Raw genomic sequence first — 21,402 nt, 5'->3', positions numbered from 1 at the left:
TCACCATCTGAAGATGACATAAATATGCATCTACTACATAATCAACCTACTCAGCAAATGATAACATAAGTAGTGCTAAGTAATAATCAACATGAGTACTACATATCACAAGCATGTACAAGTGCAAGATAGTACTAGATCATCATATGTGAGAGTAATACTCCATCATAAGGAAAACAAATCAATTGTGGGAGCAACGCTCCACCACCAAGAATATCATCAACTGTGGGAGCAACATTCCACCATCAGAAATACAAATGACCAAGACATCTAGCTACTAGATAGGGACTGCGGGAGATCACTCTACCACAATACCTGTGGACAGTCCGAAATATTAGGGTCCCTGTCTGCGGGAGATCACTCTACCATAATTACCTGTGGGTAGCCTAGGATATATCAGCCCAATGATATTAATACAACAAACATATCACCATTACCGACGACACTCTTAACCACTTGTAGGAGACATGGTTGACAAGACAGACCAGTCTCTGTTAATTCTCTCAACATTATAGAGGAAGGCAAGGTCTCAGGATATACCGATCACTATCAACTCTCTCAACATCGTAGAGGAGACATGATCGTCATCCTCTCGTAGGAGACATGGTCAACATGCCACTGTCAACTCTCTTAAAATCGTAGAGACATGATCATCATTCTCTCATAGGAGACATGGTTAACAGAACATACCAACCACTGTCATCTCTCTCAACATCGTAGCGGAGACATGATCGTCAACCTCTCGTAGGAGACATGGTCAACAGGGCATGTATACAGTGTAATGATGTGTAAGATGCTAATACACATGACTCAAACGCGATCATCATCCATGCTACAATGTGATAAATATAAGTATATCTTGAAACGTGATCTATCAGCCACATATATCTATATGTATGAAAAGATCTAGCAGGTGTCTACTAAACATGTATAGTAAACTAGTAACACCTATAGTACACATCATACATGTGTGATTAGTGTACACATGTGTATGGTGTGTATTGTAGGAGTTACCATACTGATTGTTTATATGTTGTAGTGTACACATATATGGTGTGTACTGTAGGAGTTTTAGCTAATCACATATGCAAACATCTAGCTAAATTGAAACCCTGAACTAATTAGAGTAATACTAATCAAACACGATCATTAATTAACCTTAAATAATGATTAGCTTTTATTAATCAAGTTTATGGATCAAAGGCTAACCCTATTATCAACCTTATCATCCAACATCTTCCTCCCCGTTCAATACCTTATGAACTAATCAAACATGGCAACTCAAACTAGCTAATAATTCCCTTTAACATCATCAAACTAATACTTCAATTAACCATGGGAATGGATTTACCAAACTATTCGAAATTAACCAAATCCAATCATCCCAATCCAACAATCAACCACTCCACATCTGATAATCAATCTGTTTATGGATCAAGTAACTTCTTAAATAAGAAATTTTACCCCTAATTGCTCCCTTGATCTTGCCGGATCAGTGGTGCCCGAATGATGCCATGATAACTTCACGTCGGAAAAGGAAATGAGGTCCGACATTGGATCTTGGGGTAGAAGAGTGGTCGGAGGAGAAAAAAAACTAGCTGGTGATGGTTGGCTGCCTACGACCAAGTCATAGTTGGTGTCGAGCTTCTCAGCGAGGAGGGAATCGGGAGAGATGGTGCGGGTCATTGACAATAGTCGATTGGAATAGGGAGTCCGGTGGTTGGTTGTGCAGCGTGCAAGTGCGGCGATGACGGATCAAGAGATAGGGCACGACGTCGGTGTTGCTTTGCGCGAGGAGGCCAGGAGAGGGGCTGGCCTCCACTCCTATTGCGGCTGCGTATGTAGCGGCCACCGTGCGGCGTTGGTGGGAGGAGGAAGGTTCGGCCGGTGGTCGGCGTTGATGCCCGGCGACCGGCGATGACGAGATCGTGAGGGAGAGGAGTCGGGGAAGGAAAATCGAGGAAAGAAGCTTGGGGAGAAATAATGAGAGACTTAGCTTTTAATTTATATAACATAGGTTAAATGTTTTCAACTTTCAGTTAATTTCCTCAATCAACTAAATGAATATTCCAAACAGACTTTCTCTAAGCCTAATGAATTCATATGAACTTTAAATCCCGAAAAATTTCTAAAAATTTTCAGAAAATTCTATAAGGTTATTTCTCAAATAACACTTATTATTTAATTGCCGTATCTCACAAAAGAACATTTAATTAATATAGAGGTCAATAGCATAGAACTTACTCGGGAAAGCTTGAGTAAAGCAATATTGATCCTCGGATTCTAAGGAAAGGGGAATGGATAGAATGACATTGTCTATTTATGGTTTGGTGCACTCACTCCCTTAATTGTGGGATATTAATGCGAAGAACCCTCTCACTAGCCGATCTTCATCTCCTCCTTTTATACAATGATTCCTTTTAACAGGGCATTCGGGAAACACTATCCCTTGTTTTATCTGTGGCTTATTCTAGTTCATGTGCAACTTACTTATGAACAAGCTCTGCTAACTGTTCTTTGTCCTCTTCTATTCCTATTTCTTGATCGATGAGGATCATAACTTGATCCGAAATATCAATCTCAATGGTCTTTGCTCTTGACTCGTACTTAACTGTGCATGTGAGATGAATAAAAGAGGGGAGATTCAAAAGTATCTATTCTATATTCCAAGGTGCGAAGGGCAAAGGAGATATGAAAAAAAGTGTGAACTCTTTCTTACCGAAAGTCACATAGTTATAGTCATAGTACAAGCAGGAAAGGAGTTAATAAATGGTTACCTTACAAGAATCCTTTGAATTAAGTAAGAAGAAAGATTAAGCTATTCTATCTTTCTGCACATCAGGGCCTTCTTTTCCTTAGAACCAATCTCACCTGCGTCTTGCCCCTCTTCTTTAATGTAAATGACTCCACAATGAAGGCCTTGACCAAGAACATGTGAACCCTCCATTTGGTCGACTTCTTTCCCCCTCGATCTTAGTGGGGCTTCGATGAGCGTTTCTACTTAGATGCAAATGCACAACTTGATTTACTCATCTTCCTTGTTTGCTTGGCCATTTTGATTCTTGTCCAAAACACTCCAAGCAACGGTCGTTTACGACTGTCCAAATACTATTCAATCTCTGGATGATTTCATTACTTAATTAGGATATTTATTAGTCGCCTAAGTAATTGCCGTACCATCTTAAATTCAACTCATAATTTTTCCTCAATAGCACAATTCAATTTTCTCTTTAATGTTCTCATTCTTATTCTGTCCATACATCTATGTTAAGATCTTTATCTTTACGATTCTCATCTTTTGCTCATGTTTTCGACTCATAGCCTAACATTTAACTTCATATAGCATAGCATGTCTAATTATCATTTTGTAAACTTCCCTTTAAGCTTTTGTTGTACCTTATAATCACAAAGAACATTTGACTCCCTCCTCCATTTTAACTATCTTTCTTGTATCCTATATAAAATATCTTTATCAACTATTCTATCCTTTTGCAGAAACAAACTTAGATGCTTAAAACTCTAATTTTTTAAGTAATTCATCATCTCCTATCTTAACACTTGCTTTGCTATGTCTGCTATTACTAAATTTAAATTTTATATATTGTATCTCTACTAAGCCTAAAACCCTTTTATTTCATGCATTTTTCACCGAGATTCGAGCTTAGCATTCAATCTTTCATGTGTCTCCATTTCTCACTAAGATTTAATCGTAGTATTCAATCCTTCATGTGTCTCATCGACTAAAACAATGCCATCAACAAATAACGTACACTATTAATGCGTCTTGAATTTGTTTAATAAGATCATCCATGACTAGTGTATAAAGATATATAAGCTTAGAGCCGATCCTTTTATAGAAAATATTTTAATTAATTTACCTGGAGTCTTTACCCTTGTTATTATATCCTCATACATATCTTCAATTATTTCAATATATGGTCTGTTAAAATTTTTCTTTTATAGAATTCTCGATATAATTTTCCGCAGGACTTTGTCATAAACATTTTCGAGGTCATTGAATACCATGAATAAGTCTTGCTTCTTTTTCTAATACTTTTCAATCAGTTGTATGAAAAGATCTATAACTTGTATGAAAAGATCTATAACTTATATGGTGGATCTTTTATGCATGGATTCAAATTGATATTCAGTTACCTTGGTTTTCTTAATTTTTTTCCTATCATTTTTTTAGAAAATTTAACGTAATGCCTCTATAATTTGCACAATTTTGTATGTCTCCTTTGTTTTATAAGGGGTACTAGAGTACTTTTGCCCTCCACTGATCAAGCATTTTCCTCGTCAAAAATATCAAGTTAAATGACTTCGTTAGCTATTCAATATCCCTTCCTTAGACACTTCCATATCTCTATCATAATATCATTTGAGTCAATTATTTTTTCATTTTGTATTTCATTTAGTGCCTATTCTATTTTTGAAATTTAAATTCTTTGATAAAAATTTAAAATTTTGTACTCGCCTTACTTAAATTTCCTATACTAAGTTGGACACCTAAATATTCATTATAAAGTTAATGAACATACCAATTCCATCGCTTCTTTATTTCGTCATCCTTCATTAGTATATTATTGGATTTATCACATCTTATTTGGGTAAGATCCCTTATTTTCTTCTCTCTTGTTTCAGCTACATATCTTTTTTCCCTTCTTTTTATCAATCTGTCAAATTTTAAGATACGAGAATTAATAAAATAGATACAAGAATTGTTAAGATAAATTGTTAATAGAAGGATAAAAATACTAGTATTTGAGAACATTCAGGTGTAGTTCCAATAGATGACGAAATACGAGAATATATTGAGATGATATAGACACGTCCAAAGGTGACAAATAGTTAAAATAGTTGAATCTATTAGAGCAGTTAATGTGTGATGCACGGGTAGGGAGAGACTAAAGAAAATAGTAATCAATATAATAAAAGACAGAATTGATTGGAATATTACTAGTGATATAATCTTGCATAGGGCTTAAAGGAGAGTGAAAATTCATGTAGAACAAACACGATCATGAGGACTATCAGCTATCGTACAATATTATGATTTGAATAAACAATTTTTGAAATGTTTTATGTAACTGCTTTCTTAACCTTTCTTAAGTTTATTCTCATTGTCACTTTATTCTATCCTTTTCTTCTTGATGGCTAAAATGGGAATTTACAGAAATGCAAGTGTTTTACTATTATAGTAGTTATATAAGTCAATTTAAATTGACATTTTTTTACTTAATGCCCATTTTAAAAAATATACCTGTGTTAGTACTTTTGTTAGTTTCCAAAGTCTTTGTTTACCTTTTCCTTTGTTTGCACTATCAAGGATATACTTAAGTATGAGTCATGGATTGTGTATTTCTGGTTTTGAGATTTTGTTTGATTTGAAGGTACAGAATTCCTTTTTTTGTTTTGTTTTATGAACAATTATATTTCCTCATTGTAGGATTTGGAATTCATTGACAAGAAGTTGGAGGACCTAGAGAAGAGCATGAAGAGAAGCAATGATAAACAATTAAAAATTGAACATGAATTATGTGGCAAGGTTGGTATGATGACTATCAGATTTTTTTCATCACTTATGATTCTGGACTTACACAATAGTTGTAATGATTTTATTCCATTTTTAATTATATACATATTTATGATAGACTGCAAGTTTTCTATGGATTTCATTTTCTTGTTGCTTTTAGATTTTGCATCTATATAGACTTGAATAACTTTCACTTGGAAGATTCCAGCCTTTGATGGGAATTAAATTCACAATTGAAAGTGATTAATATACTTTTTATATTCATTTCCAGGATGATATCAAAATTATCATAAACATTCTTTCCAATCTGTCATCAGACTTGAAAGTGATAAATATACTCATTATATTCATTTCCAGGTTGCTATCAAACTTGCCATAAAACATTATTTCCGGTCTGTGTAAAGTTGTTTTATCTTGTAACAAACTCTTTTCCATGATTTAGTTTTTTCGAGCTACTTTTGAACTCATACTTACTATATGGTTATATTACTTTCCACTACTAAGCTAAAATTTGAAGGGGAGCCTTGATGCAACGGTGAAGTTGTTGCTTTGTGACCAAAAGATCACGGGTTTGAATTATGGAAACAGCCTCTTGCAAAAAATAGGGTAAGACTGCGTACAATGGATCCTTCCTCGAGATCCTGCATAGCGGGAGGTTCATGCACCGGACTGTCTTTTTTTTTACTAAGCTAAAACTTATTATTTAAATATTGATCTAAATAGTTTCTATACTCTAAATTTCTCTCATTTTAAAGGTATGTTTATGTATGCGGAAGAGAGATGGAGAGGGAATGGAAGAAAAATCATCTTTTCAGTGTTGCTTTGATGGAGGAGCAGAGAGAAGGATGAGAAGGGAGGATTCACCTCCCTCATTTTTGCAAAATTGATCTGCACATAATTAGGTCGATGGTGAGAGAAAAACAAATTTTTACACACACATACACATTTTAAAAAACCATCTCATGAAGTTATTTTTTCTCAATTCCTTCCTTTATTCCCCCTTTACAAGTAAAGAAACTGGTGTAACAACTTTTTTTTATTTCCTTTTCTTTTCTCCCTTCCTTTCTCCCTCTCTTAGGCTATGTTTACTTTGAAAGATGGAAAGGGGAAGAAAAGGAATTGATGTTGGAAAAATATCCATAAGGAAGGGTAAGGGAAAGGGAAAAGAAGAGAAAAGAAAAGAATATGAGGGAGTGAGAAAAGAAAAAGCTTTGCATGGAAGGAAGGGAAAGAGATGGAAAAGAAAATAAAAAAAACAAAAAGAATCACAGGGCTTTGACTGTGAAGGTTGCTCGTGCGGTTGACGGCGAGCGACCTTATAGTCGGTTAGAGGTCTCTCACCCTCGTATGGTTGTTTCTCACTCGCCCTCTTCCTCGTCCTCATGAGGCTGAGTTCGCTCGTGCAAGCGACCTTCGATCGCGAGCAACCTTTAAGGTTGCTTGCTGGGCCGCCTCCTCCCTGCCGCGTGCGACGCCCCATGGGGTTGTCGATAGGAAGAGGACGTGGTGAAGGAAGAGGACATCGTACGGGGCCGTCTATCGTTGTCGCATGAGGTCAGTTGCGACTGTGAGAAATAGTTGTGCACGTTGAAACAATGGAGGGAATTGCTTTTCACCTGATTTGGATGGATGCCAAAATGATGAAAAAATAATCTCTCGATGGATTTATAAAGAGGTAAACAAAAGAAAGAAAAATAACTCTTATTTTTTTTTGAAGTAAATAAAAAAAGGAATATAATCAAGACAGATGAAAGTTTTCCACGATGAAAACATTTCCATAGTTTTAGTTTCTTCCTCCCAAGTAAACATGACCTTAGTGCGGTTCTTTCCTTTTTGTCTTCATCCTACCAAGTAATCATAACTTCGCCCACGGCGAATATCTCTGTCATAGTCGTCCCTAAGCCCCCGGATAATGGAGAGTTGCGTTAGATTGCTAGCTAGCCTTAAAGAAAAGGTAAATATTATATATGAATCTATTAAACTATGTGTTAATGCTAAGTTGTTCTTTGGAAGAAATGCAGGATTCGATTGCACGTCTTGGTGAGGATCGCTACATCTTCATAAGAACTGATGTAGTTTTAAATATACAAGAGTTCTCACACTCTAAATTAGATAAGAACAAAAGAACGCTCACTAGTAAAATAATAGAGATAATAGATATGATGATTAGAATTTTTTTTGATATTTTATGATTATAAGAGAGAAAATGGGTGGGGAAGAAAACAAAGATAGTAGAGAACTTAGGTTTTAAATTATGATACTCAATTTGAGTAACTCAAGAAATAGTAAAATGAGGAATAAAGTAGGGATTATTGTAAATAGTTCATTAAGGGATGAAGTAGTTAGGAATGCATATAGGATCATAACTCTCAAGATAGCAGTAGCAAAAGAAACTATTAATGTAATTAACATATATGCACCTCAAACAAGATTAGATGAAAATGCTAAACGTAGGTTTAGAGCTAAATAAGATAATATAAATAATTCTGACAAATGAGATATGATTTTAATAGGAGTAGATCTTAATGAACATATAGGAATAAAAAATGAGGAATATGATATGGTGCATGGGGGCTATAGTTTTGGATTAAGAAATGAAAAAAGAAAAGCTATATTAGATTTCGCGATAGCATATGAAACTTATAATCGATAATTTTTTTTTTAAAAGAGAACACCTACATTCAAAAGTGGAAACAATAAGTCAAATTGATTTTCTTATGGTGAGGAAGAGGGATAGAAAAATTTATAAAGATTATAAAGTCATCCTTGAAGAAAACTTAACCACTAAAAATAGGTTAATGATGTTAGATACATGCCTCAGGCATAGTATCAATAGAAGGAAAACGTGCATTATTCCTAGAATCAAGGGGTGGAAGTTAAAGATGAAATAAAAAGTATTTTTAAGGGGAGAGTAGGAGTACAAATATCATGAGAAATACATGATGACTCAGACTATGACATAGGATAAGATGACATCAAATTTGAAAGTGGTGGCTAAGAGCATACTCGGTGAGTTTAGAGGATGGATACCATCAAATAAAGCATCTTGGTGATGGAATGAGTAAGTACAAGAGAAAGTGTAAAAAAAAAAAGAACAACTTATAAGTTATTGTATATTTGTAAGAACAAAGAGAACTTTAAAAAGTATATAATAGCAAAAAAAGAGGCTAAAAAAATAGTGAGTGAATTTATGAATAAAACTTTCGAATACTTGTATTAACAACAATACGATACAAAAAAGGAGAAAGAAATATCTATAGAATAACTAAAGCAACAGAGATGAAAATAAAGGATCTTACTCAAATAAGATGTACTAAAGATAATCCAATATAATGCTAGTGAAGGATGAGGAAATAAAAGAGTGTGATGGAAGAGGAATTTTTTAATGAAAGGTTTAGGTACTAACTTAGCTTAGGAAATTTACGTAGGATAGAGGAGTATAAACATTTAAATTTGTATTGGAGAATCCAAACTTCAGAAGTAGAACAAATGTTAAATGAGATGTACAATGGGAAAGCAGTTAAACCACATGACATTCTAATATAGGTATGAAAGTGCCTAAGAAGTTAGATTATTTATGAAGTTATTTAATCTGATATTAAAAATAAAAAAAATCCCATGTTATTAGAGGGTAGGTATTGTAGTCCCTTATATAACAAAATTTGTGAATTATAGTGGAATTAAGTTAATGAGCCATACCATAAAACTTTGAGAAAAATTGATAAGAAAAAAAATTAAAGGAGACCAAGGTGATCAAAAATAAATTGAATTCATGTTGATGATAGAAGCTATAGTCTTCTCAAATAACTTATTGAAAACTACCGGAAAAAGAAGCAAACTTACACCGTAAAAGTTTATGACAAAGTTTTGAGAAAAATTATAGGGAGAATTCTAAAAAGAAAGATGTTTGTGTGACATATATTGAAACAATTAAGGATATATATATATATATATATATTGTGTCCAAAGGATGTTCACATATCTCCACAATGATATGATGTTCACTTTGAGCTTAGACTTTCATGACTTTGTCTTGGGCTCTACCTAAAAGACCTCATATCAATAGAGATATCTTACATCCTTTTAAACTCATGATCTTTCCCAAATCTTTCCAATGTGAGATTTTGATCCTCCCCTCAAACGAAGGACCATTATTACTCACATGGTCTGGCCCCCGTGAGCATCTGATCACTCTTGATCTACTTTGGGCCTCCTCGTGAGCATCCGAACACCCTGATCTGTTCTGGTCCTCCCCCAAGCATCTGCGTCTGGTCACTCTTGACCTGCTTCGGACCTCCTCGTAAACATTTGATCACCCTGACTTGCTTTGGGTCTCCCCGTGAACATCCGGTTATCTTGATCTGCTTCAGGTCTCCTCGTGAGTATTCGGTCATCCTGACCAAGCATCCGATCAACCTGACCTGCTCTGAGTCCACCCTCAACTTCGTTCACAACCTCCCCACATGACATCTGGTTTTGACCATGGCTCTGATACCATTTGATGTACCCAAAGAATGTTCACATATCTCCACAATGATATGATATTGTCCAAGGTTTAAAATTTCGATCCGTGCCGAAGTTTGGTCCTGGACCGGAATGATACGGTTTCGGTATCGTGCCGTGCTGATATAGTTTCGGTATTTTTTAAATATAAAATATATTAATTAAAAACAAAAATATTTAATATAAATATTTTAAAAATAAACAAGATAAAAAATAATCTTTTAAAAAAGGAAAAATATGAAAATAGATAAATAAATAAATAAAGATTTTATTATAATTTTTAAATTAAAATAAATAAAATATAAAATTAATTAGATAATTTTATTAGGGTTTAATAAAGTCCCTTTAGATTATCTCCACCATAACTAGGAGTTGATTAAAAAAATTAACCTAAGTTTAATTAAAAAAAATCTGAAATCTGACACCACTCGTGAGCCCGCATGGCTTTAGTGCTGTCGCAGGGTTGCGCGACCAACCATGGTCGAGGCGATTGCATGACTCCTTCAGCACGACCACGTTGGTCGTGCGACCCCTCTGCAGTGACTGCAGGGTCGCACGATACCTCCATGGCAGTAGCGGAAGGGTTATGCGACCTCTCCGCTACTGTCGCAGGGTCGAGCGACCCCTTTGCTGTGACCATGGGGTCTCGCAACACGTCACACCTGTCGTGGGTCTGGTGCCGGGGTCGTCGAGCGGAATGAGACGTTTCGCCCGTTTCGGCACGACACTTTAAACCATGATATTGCCCACTTTAGGCCTAGACCCTCATGATTTTGCTCTTGGGCTCTATCCAAAAGGTCATGCCAATGAAGATATCTTATATCCTTTTAAATCCATAATCTTTCCCAAATATTTTCAATGTGAGACTTTGATTCAATCCAAACTGAGAATATGCATCGACAAGAGTGAAGAATCTAGGATTAATCGAAGCGTTTCCTATAAAGATATAATAAACACTAAGTCCATATTTTTTTACACTAGTCATGGATGCTAAGCATGTTATGATGATACATGAATAATTTTCTTTTGATCTATTAGACACGTAAAATAGTAAATGTTAAGCTTGAACAATGTCGGAAAAATTAAAAGTAGAAGATTTTATGCTTAATAGAGTATATATAGAATATAGGGAATTTAAGTTTAGTAGTATTAGATGTAGTAAGACAAAGGTTAATCTAAGAGATAACGAGTTAGTTGTAAACTGAGAGCTTTAAGTATCTAGAATCATTTTTGCAAATGAATGGAGGGGTTGATATTGATGTTTTATGTATAATAAGACGATTAAAATGGAGGATGACATCATGTGTTCTTTGTGATAGTACATTATGTTAAAGTTAAGCTTAAAGAGAAATTTTACAAAATGTCAATTAGACTTGTTATGTTATATGAATTTGAATGTTTGGCTATGAAACGAGCACACAAGCAAAAGATGAGAGTTGTAGAGAAAAGGATGTTAAGGTGATTATCCAAACATATGAGGATGGACATAAGGGAAACTATAAGACACATGTTTAAGATGGTACAAGCACATACTTAAGTTTCAATAAATACCCGGTTATGTGAGATCATGACAAATACACACATTATAGAAGAAAAGGGAGATAAAAAATGACAAAATAAGATAAAATTCATTTAAATGTAGATGATTATATAGTAGGGGATCGAGCTGAATGACGTAGGAGGATTCATATAGCCGACGTCATTAGGATAAAGGCTTATTGTTGTTGTATCCTCCCAAGTTGATATTTCAAATGAAATATGTACTAATTTACTATTTAGACTAGGAATAAACATAGCTTAGAAATGAAATATAAATGGGCTGTTACCTATATTATGGTATGTGTTTTATAAAGCAACAATGTTAAAAAAAGTGCAGCCTGGTGCACGAACCTCTTGCCATGCGGGGTCCCGAGGAATGATCCATTGTACGCAGCCTTACTTTGCTTTTTATAAAGCAATAATATTAAATTAGAAATAGACTATGATTATATTTTTGATTGTTCAGCTGAAGGACCGAGTGTGGAACAATTTAAAAAATTATAAAAAAGACCATAAAGCCAATAGATGATTATTTCTTATAGTAATTAGTTAATGTGTTGCAAACAATATTGTAAATTTTTTTTGTATAATAGAATTTTCATTATGTTTAATTAACTAATTATGTGGAAATATCTGAAAAACATAGATATAATTTTGATTTTGAACAATTAATTTACCAACATTAGTTATGTTAGATAAAAATCCTGCTTTAATTATGGTTTTGATAATTGTTAGAATAAGTATAGGGGTAGTTTGGTCTTTTGGTTCATTTCTTCTTTTCTATATAAAGGCCTAACTCGTGGTTCCTAAATACACGAGATTTTAGGTTTTACTTTGTACATGGTATCAGAGCAAGGTTAAAACCCTAAACCTAATTCTCTTATCTCAGCGCCGCTTCTCTCTCTCACCGCGTCTCTCTCTCTCGCCGCCGCGAGCATCTTCTTCCTCGACAAGGGCAACGCGGCGCGGTCGGTGACTCCTTCCGCGGCTTCCGCCTCTCCTGGACGGTCGACGACGCGCCGCCGCCTACGTCGCCTCGCTGCCCTCCTTCGAACGCACACCCGCTGCCGCTGTCTTCTCGCGCCGCCTCCTTCCTCGCGCGGCCTCTTTCCGCGTCGCCTCCTTCCTCGCTGCCGCGCGCCTTCTCTTTTTCTGCCGCGCGAGTTCTCCAGCAGCGAGCGCCTTCTCCTTCTCTGCTGCAAACTCTCCAGCAGTGAGCCCGTCTCCTTCTGCCGCGCGAGTTCTCCAGTGGCGCTGTCTTCGTCTGCCGTGGCCTCTCCAGCAGACGTCTCTTGCAAGCATCTCTCCATCGAGGCCATCTGCAAGTCCATCATAGGGCCTCGAGTTGGTCGCGTCCTCCTCCCTCACCCTCCGCCACGTCTATGCCGTACCCTTCTATCTTTCATTGAATCGATTGGCGAAGGAACCAGGGACCCAAGTTGAAGCAGCCCTTGCCGTTGAGGTGGAGCTCCTTTTGTTCCGGTTGTTGTTTCCGATTTGAGAGTTCAATCTCTTCCCGTTGCTAGACGAGTTCAATCTTGTCCCGTTGCTCAAAGCGTTGAATCTCTTCCGGTTGCTGAAAGAGTTGAATCTTTTGCCCTCTCTTAGTGAGGCGGTTGGATGGTAAAAATTATATCTCTTGGGCATCTCACATTGAGCTTTGGCTTGTTGGACAGGGGTATGAGACACATCTCACTCAAACTGAAGAAGATGTTCAAGTCGTTGATCGTCCTCTGTGGAAGAAGGTTGACGCTCAATTGTGTTGTATTATCCGAGCCACCATCTATCCATCTCTTAGGGATGTCTTCCATACTCACAAAACCTGTAAAGCTGTTTGGACACAGGCTTAACAATTCTTTACAAACACCTCTCGGCGACTCTATCAAGTTTGTGAAGATCTCATGACCATCCTCAGCGCTCATCGGATTAAGGATTCAATGTCAACTTATCTGGGTTCAGTCTCTAGCCTTCTTTGCGACTTCAATGAATTGCTCCCACCTGCGGCCAATCCTGCTGAAGAGCTTGAAAATCGGAAGAAATTTTTTATGTCTCTGGCTTTATATGGTCTGCCCACAGATTATTCTCATGTCCGTGATCAGATCCTGAGCAGCCCCACAGAAGCTACCATGGACAATACCTGGGCGACTCTCCTCCGTGTCCCAGCCAAAGTCTTGACGATACCTTCTTTCGTTCCTGTCGACTCGTCAGCTTTAGTCTCTCACCACAAAGGACCTCCACCTCGCATGAGGTGGAGGCGCCTTGGTGTGATCGTTTACCAGCCGGACCTGCGATTGATAAATCTTTGGAGTTCATGGTCGTCCTCCTCGTCTTGCTTCCAGTTGTTCGAGTTACATTGCTCCTTGACCTCCCATGCGGTTAACACGATTCGACTTGACACCTTCTTATCTTGACTTTACGAAATGGTTTGAGGATCGGCAGGCTTGAGGTTCCTTCTTTACCATTCTGACGGTACTTCCTTCTTTGGCGTATCTCGTTCTTGGTCCTTGGGTTCTTGATTACAGGGGCCACGATCGTATCAGGTAATAAATCCCTTTTTCCTCTCTCACTTCTCGATAATTTACGATGGTCACCGTGCGATGGTTCCCAAACTCAATCGGGTATTGGTATTGTTCGTCCTTCTTCGTCTCTTTCGATTCATAATGTTCTTTATGTTCCGGCGCTCCTTTTAATCGATAAGTCGACTTACTCGATCTCTTGATTGTGTCATTTCTTTTACTACGCGTCTGTTTCCTTACGGGAATGAATCAGGGGAGGATGATTGGCGGATGTGAATCTCGCTTGGCTATATCGACTTAACGACCCTCTTTTGTTGGTTCGTGGCGTCTCCACTTCTTATCCATGCTCGGTTAGGACATCCAGTCTTAATAAGTTGAAACAGTTACATCCTAGTCTTTCTCACTTAGAGTCTTTATCTTGTGCGTCGTGTCGATTAAGCAAACATGTTCGTAGTTCTTTTTCTCCTCGTATTGAAAGTCGGGCTATGTCTCCTTTTGCTTTGGTTCATTCTGATGTTTGGGGTCCGAGTCGTGTTTCCTCTACAATGGGGGCAAGGTATTTTGTTACTTTTATAGACGATTTTTCCCGTTGTACATGGTTATATCTAATGAAAGATCGTTCAGAATTGTTTTCTATTTTTAAATCCTTTTTCTTTGAAATAAAAACTCGATTTGGTACTTCCCTTCGAACTTTACAAAGTGATAATGCACGCGAGTATTTGTCTACTCGGTTTCGTACCTTCTTGACATCTCATGGTGTGTTGCATCGTACGTCTTGCCCTCATACCCCTCAGCAGAATGGGGTTGCAGAACGCAAGAATCGTCGTCTCCTTGAAACCACTCGGACTCTTCTTCTCCATTCTCATGTCCCTCATCGGTTTTGGGGTGATGCGGTACTTACTGCGTGTTATCTCATCAATCGCGTGCCTTCGTCCACTCTCCAGGGTAAAATACCTCATCAGGTACTTTATCCACATCATCCCTTCATCCTCTACCACTTGGGTCTTTGGTTCTATTTGTTTTGCTCACGCTCTTGATCACGGCATTGTCTCTCCCGGTCTCGTAAGTGTGTCTTCCTTGGTACCCACGATCTCGAAAAGGGTACAAGTGTTATTCCCCTACTCTTCGTCGATACTTTCTGGCGTCGCATTCTTTGAGTCGGTTTCCTTTTTGGTCCTTCCGCTTGGGTTTCTCCCTCTCCACTGCACTAGTGACTATCTTTTACCCTCGGGCGCCTCTATCCTGGCCTCGTCTCCTCCTGCGGGTTTATCGGCGTCGTCCTCGTTACGCTTTGTCGTCGACCAACAGCGACCTTCTTTGTGGGCGTCTTTGGAGCCAAGTCCTTGTCGTTTCCTCGGTCCCGTCTCCGACTGATGTTCTATTGCGCCCGAAGGGTATCGTTCCACGTAATCCTTCTCCTCCTTATGTTTCTTTAGCTATCATCGTCTTTCCCGTCCTATTATTATTATACATCTTCCACATAAATGCATTTCTCTTCCAAAGATTGCGGTGATGCCTTTGCTCATCCAGGATGGAAACAGGCTATGCTTGATGAAATGAGTACCTTACAGAGCAGTGGGACTTGGGATCTCGTTCCTCTACCTCCTGGGAAGTCAATGGTTGGTTGTCGATGGGTGTTTACGGTAAAAATTGGTGTATACGGCACGGTTGATCGGCTTAAGGCTCGTCTTGTCGCTAAAGGCTATACTCAGGTATTTGGATTGGATTATGGAGACACCTTTTCTCCTGTTGCCAAGATGTCTTCTGTGCGTCTTTTTCTGTCTATTGCTGCAATTCGCCATTGGCCTCTTCATCAATTGGACATCAAGAATGCATTCTTACATGGTGACCTGCTCGAGGAAGTCTACATGGAGCAACCTCCGTGTTTTGTTGCTCAAGGGGAGTCTTCTGGTCTTGTATGTCGCTTGCGGAAATCTTTATATGGTCTCAAGCAGTCACCAGAGCATGGTTCAGTAGATTTAGTACCGTAATTCAGCAGTTTGGCATGACTCGAAGCGAGGCTGATCATTCTATTTTTTATCGCCACTCGTCTACTGGTTGCATCTATGTAGTGGTTTATGTTGATGATATTGTCATCACATGTAATGATCATCTTGGGATTTCACAGGTAAAACATCTTTTCAAACATTTCCAGACAAAGGATCTTGGCAAACTCAAATATTTTTTAGGGATAGAAGTGGCACAGTTTAAAGATGGGATCATTATATCCCAAAGGAAGTATGCAATGGATATTTTGGAAGAAACAGGAATGTTAAACTCAAAGATAGTCGACAATCCCATGGATCCTAATGTCAAGCTCCTACTAAATCAGGGGGAGCCTTTTTCAGATCCTGAACGGTATAGGCGATTGGTAGGGAAACTAAGCTACCTTACTGTCACTCGTCCGGATATCTCATTTGCAGTGAGTGTAGTAAGTCAGTTTCTTAGCTCTCCATGCAAAGAACATTGGGATGCAGTAACTCGCATTGTTCGATATATCAGAGGTGCACCAGGAAAGGGTCTTTTATATGAAGACAAAGGACATACTCAAGTCGTAGGGTATTCTGATGCAGATTAGGCAGGATCTCCCTCTGATAGAAGGTCCACTTCTGGATTTTGTATATTTGTCGAAGGTAACCTTATTTCTTGGAAAAGCAAAAAAACAGAATGTTGTGGCAAGATCCAGTGCAGAGGCAGAATATCGAGCTATGGCTATTGCTAGTCAAGAACTTATATGGTTAAAACAGTTGCTTCAGGAACTAAGGTTTGGAGAGGTTACACAAATGTCACTCATATGTGACAACCAGGCCGCTATGCATATTGCCTCAAATCCAGTCTTCCATGAGAGAACAAAGCATATTGAAGTTGACTGTCACTTTGTCAGAGAGAAAGTCATATCTGGAGAAATATCTACTAGTTTTGTCAACTCAAATGATCAGCTAGCAGATATATTCACTAAATCACTTGGAGGTCCTCGGATTGACTACATATGTAACAAGCTTGGCGTATATGATCTATATTCTCAAGCTTGAGGGGGAGTGTTAGAATAAGTATAGGGGTAGTTTGGTCTTTTGGTTCATTTCTTCTTTTCTATATAAAGGCCTAACTCGTGGTTCCTAAATACACGAGATTTTAGGTTTTACTTTGTACAATAATAAATTTTGAAATTTCATTAGGTAATTTTGACCTATTAAGTGCTTAAATAATGAATCCTCCGTTCTTTATTAAGTTCCACTTGTAAAATTACGGTATTTTCTATTAAGGAACTCTTCCTAATTGTTTATCAATAGCAATCTTTTTGTTGACTATTTAGTGGACCAAATAGTAGTGAATATAAGAATGGAATAATAACTCCATGTGATGAAATTTTTGAAAAACTATTATATTGCCAAATTTTCATGCTAGTGCACCTAAATTAACGAGAGGCTTGATGCAAGTTGTAGGGGAGATAGAGATTGGTTACTAAGGGAAGAAAATGGACAAAAAGGAATTACTTAGAATACTTATTGGTATTATCATATAATTTCGGCTATATCAGACACAATCCTTTTATATCATGCATTTAGCCTTTGTCTGATGCTATAGGGCAAATGTTAAGTTAGCAGATGACGAATTACTTGCAACTGAGAGCTTTATATATTTAAGATCAATTTTGTAAAAGGATGGAGGGTTGATAGAGATGTTTTACATACGATATAAGTAGGATGGTCAAAATGGAGGTTGACGTTAGATGTTCTTTGTGATTTAAAACTTAAAGAAAAGTTTTACAAAACAACAGTTAGATATGCTAAATTATATGAACATTAGGCTCAGTCATAGATATGAGGATGTTACTGTTGATATGCGGATATACGAGGATGGACAAAATAAAAAATATGTTAGAGAGAGTTGGGATTGTGCCTATTGAGGACAAATAGTAAGAGACATGTTTAAGATGGTATGAACATGTATTTAGACGTTCAATAAATGTCCCAATTAGACAAATACACACATTAATAGAGGAAGAGAGAGATAAAAAAGATTTGATTAGGAATGATAAAATAAGATAAAGTTTATTTAAATATAAATGATCATACAATAAGGGATCGAGTCTTACGTAGAAGGATTTATATAGTTGATTCCACATAGTGGAATAAAGGCTTGGTCGTTGTATTTGTTAAAAAACACCTATTACATAAATAATCACCTGTTAAATTCTCCTAGTCACACTGTCCAATATATCTACTAAACATGCCCGATACAATTACAAGGATAAGTAAAATATCCCTTGTAATTATTTTTACTCTGATTTCATTATCTCATGCAAGTGAAACTTGACTTGGACCAGGTTGAACAGTGCATTGGTCCAGATATTGGTTTCAATTTAATTTGATTGTTTGGTCTATGGATGGATAAATCTGGTGGTATAACATGACATGGATGACATACAAGGTGCTTTGTCTTTTTGATGTCGGTTAAAGAAGGTGAAATGGAAGAGTGGAATTGAAGACTGTGAAAGGGGAGAAGAAGACTAATAGTCATCATTATATAATATACTTGTTTCATCAACCGAAATTTGATTATACTAATCTACTAAACAATTACTTTAGTTAAAGAATTAATAAACTCATGCCATATCAAAGCCTCGTTAGAAAAATATTTGCATGTGATTTGTATTGACATATTAGCTCATTTATTTGTTAGTCTATGCGTTATACTTACAAAAAAAACCTTTCATTTTGATGCAGATAAAGTTGTGGTTGAAGGATGGTAAAGATGTCCGTCTTGGCGATTGGAAAGCTGCTGATATTGAGATCTTGAATACTTTCCAATTGCTATCTGCTAAGCCTGTTGTTTATTTGGTAATTCCTTTTCTCTGACTGCAGTAAGCCATATATGTACCAACTTCCTTTAAGTAGGGTAATTTCCATTGGTAGCTTCCTCTAGACATGTTTATTATTTATTAATTAAAATTGCACTGTACGCCTCATATTTTAAGGTATTTACATTTAGGTCTCTCATATTTCCTCAAGTTTGCTTAAATATATTATGAAAAAATAGCTTGTTGTAGATATATTCAAGCTTAGAACCTTTTAAGAAATTTGGTCTGGAAATTCACTGGCTATTAGAGCTGATAAATGATATGATAATTTCATTGAATTACATCTAAATGTCAAAGCGACAATCTTTGTGTATTATCCTATCTGGAGATATTGAATTACATGACAAAGGTGACCTTGATTCTCGTTTTTTTGACCTTTCTCTTTCTCGAGCATATTCTTTTGATACTTAGAATTCTCAAAATTGTCTCTCAATAATCATGATGACAAAATGCCTGAGTACTAATTGATTGCATTCACTGTGAATGGTACGTTTGCATTTATAATTGTTAGGTTGTTCAATTTCCTAATCAGTCATTTGTATCTTATTAATGACTTCATTTTTCTTGACCACAGTTGGGCATTTTTCTTGAGTATATTAAAGTACATACTTCAATTGGTAGATAGAAATGCTTCTCCCAAAGTGCCCCGCCCCTCTTTTCAAGAAAGTATCGTAGGATGCCCAAATCCTTATATAAAAGTAAAAGAAAATTGTCTCAGTCTAGTGATGTTTGCGAAGTCATTTGCAGTCACAATCTCCTGCCAACCCACCCAAGTGCAACTGAATCCTTGTTGACATCTTCCTCAATACACATTCTAAATGGTGCGAAGGATGAAACCATCCTTTAGGGGATTGCTTCAAACCATATAGAGATTTCTTCAAATAACTGTTGCCCATGCAACAAACACTAAAATGTTGTTCCAGCTAAGGGTGACAAAAGTTCACATGATCAATTTACCAAACACGACCTGATCTGCAATCTTGTAGGATTGGGTTTGAGCTAATAGCTTTAGGTCATAGACGAGATAAGTGGTTTCATTAATCCTGAATTGTATTGAATCAGGAATAGGAATACTAAGGTTCATGACATAAATAAGTGAACAAAATTGTACCTTACTAGAATTTATAAGAATATTCTAGTATAATTACAAAACTAATAAAGAATAATAGCACATTACCAAAAATATATAAATGTGTTGTAAAAAAAACAAGTACATAACCATTCATCAAAATAAGTTAACTCTAACAATAAGCGAGACACTCTAACAATAAGTTAACTCTAACTCATAAAAATCCACTTTTCGAAGATCTCTCCCTTCTCGTCGGGATCGAACATCAATTGCAACGATTCGATAGATGGCTCATTGGGATAGATGCACATAAACAATCTCCCCCAGAAACGTATAAGAGGTTTTATCCTCATACGGCTCGAACTCGAGAAAAAAAATTTTCATTCGTACTCATAACTCAAGTTAGGTAATTCTGACATAGTCCCAGGGGAATCCTTAAATATTTATTGAGCCGTCTCTAACCTCTTTTGTTTGTCTTATCCCGAGTCAACCATTCATGAAAATAAGTTAACTCTAACAATAAGCGAGACACTAAATTACTAAATAGTAAATACATATTCTTAGCATAATATTACTGATCCGGTCCAAAAGTCAGGAAAGTGGATACCGGAGACGTGGCGCTCCTGCTGACCTCCGAGAGACTCCGCGCCTGCCTGCAACACAAGCAGCGTCAGTGCCGAGCCAAGGAAGGGATTCCCGGCGATGACCCTCTGACGCTTCCGACGAATCAAGAAGCAACGAAAACTGTAGCGTAACTGTAGAGATTGCGAGAAAAACATACTTCTGTCGATGCCTGGATCTCCCTTTATATAGGGTTCCTGTAGTGTGTGCGTACACTTCTTAAAGCGGGCGCACCGCCCCAAATCTTCCGTGAATAGTCATGTCAGTAAAGTGTCGTTGACACAATACCCTAACGAGCCGAGCATATCTCTGAAGTGACAGTGGAAGCTTCCGCCGTATGATCTTCTGCCTGACCATGCCGTCTGTTGGCGGCACTAACTCCCAAAAGGATGTTGAAAGATATCCCTTGGTGTTTGTTGCTCAAACGAACGGGATGACCACTCGACTGAGGATTCCCTGTCCCAGTGTCGTTTGTTGCGGGGTCGAACGGGTGGCCGCTCGGTTGGAGTCTCCGTTGTCTGGTTGATGAATCTGCTACTTGGCTGAGCGGGATAGCCGCTTGGTCGATCCTTCTACTGTCTGGTTGCTGCACGTGTCTGGACCGAGCGGGATAGCCGCTCGGTCTGCTTCTGTAGACACTTGGCGTTCATTCCTGTCTTGAACGTCTTAGCTCAGTTGAAGACGCTCAGTTGGTGGCCGAGCTAGTGATGATGTCAGATCGGGCCTTTCATATCTTGGCCGGGCGAACCACTCGCTC

The 21,402-nt window shown here is 37.5% G+C and overlaps 1 protein-coding gene across 1 annotated transcript in view; it reads left to right on the top strand.

Annotated features, from left to right (window-relative positions):
* Nucleotides 1-21,402, top strand: part of LOC122015748 (obg-like ATPase 1) — a 51,088-nt gene that overhangs the window by 6,980 nt on the left and 22,706 nt on the right. The window contains exons 5-6 of the mRNA XM_042572768.1: nucleotides 5,450-5,548; nucleotides 18,822-18,935. Coding sequence (XP_042428702.1) covers nucleotides 5,450-5,548; nucleotides 18,822-18,935 — 213 coding nt within the window. The remainder of the gene's footprint in view (nucleotides 1-5,449; nucleotides 5,549-18,821; nucleotides 18,936-21,402) is intronic.

This window comes from Zingiber officinale, chromosome 8B, assembly GCF_018446385.1.
Source record: "Zingiber officinale cultivar Zhangliang chromosome 8B, Zo_v1.1, whole genome shotgun sequence".
Classification (NCBI taxonomy): Eukaryota; Viridiplantae; Streptophyta; class Magnoliopsida; order Zingiberales; family Zingiberaceae; genus Zingiber; species Zingiber officinale.
The sequence above is the reverse complement of the archived record's forward strand: the minus strand, read 5'-3'. Positions and strand labels throughout refer to the sequence as shown.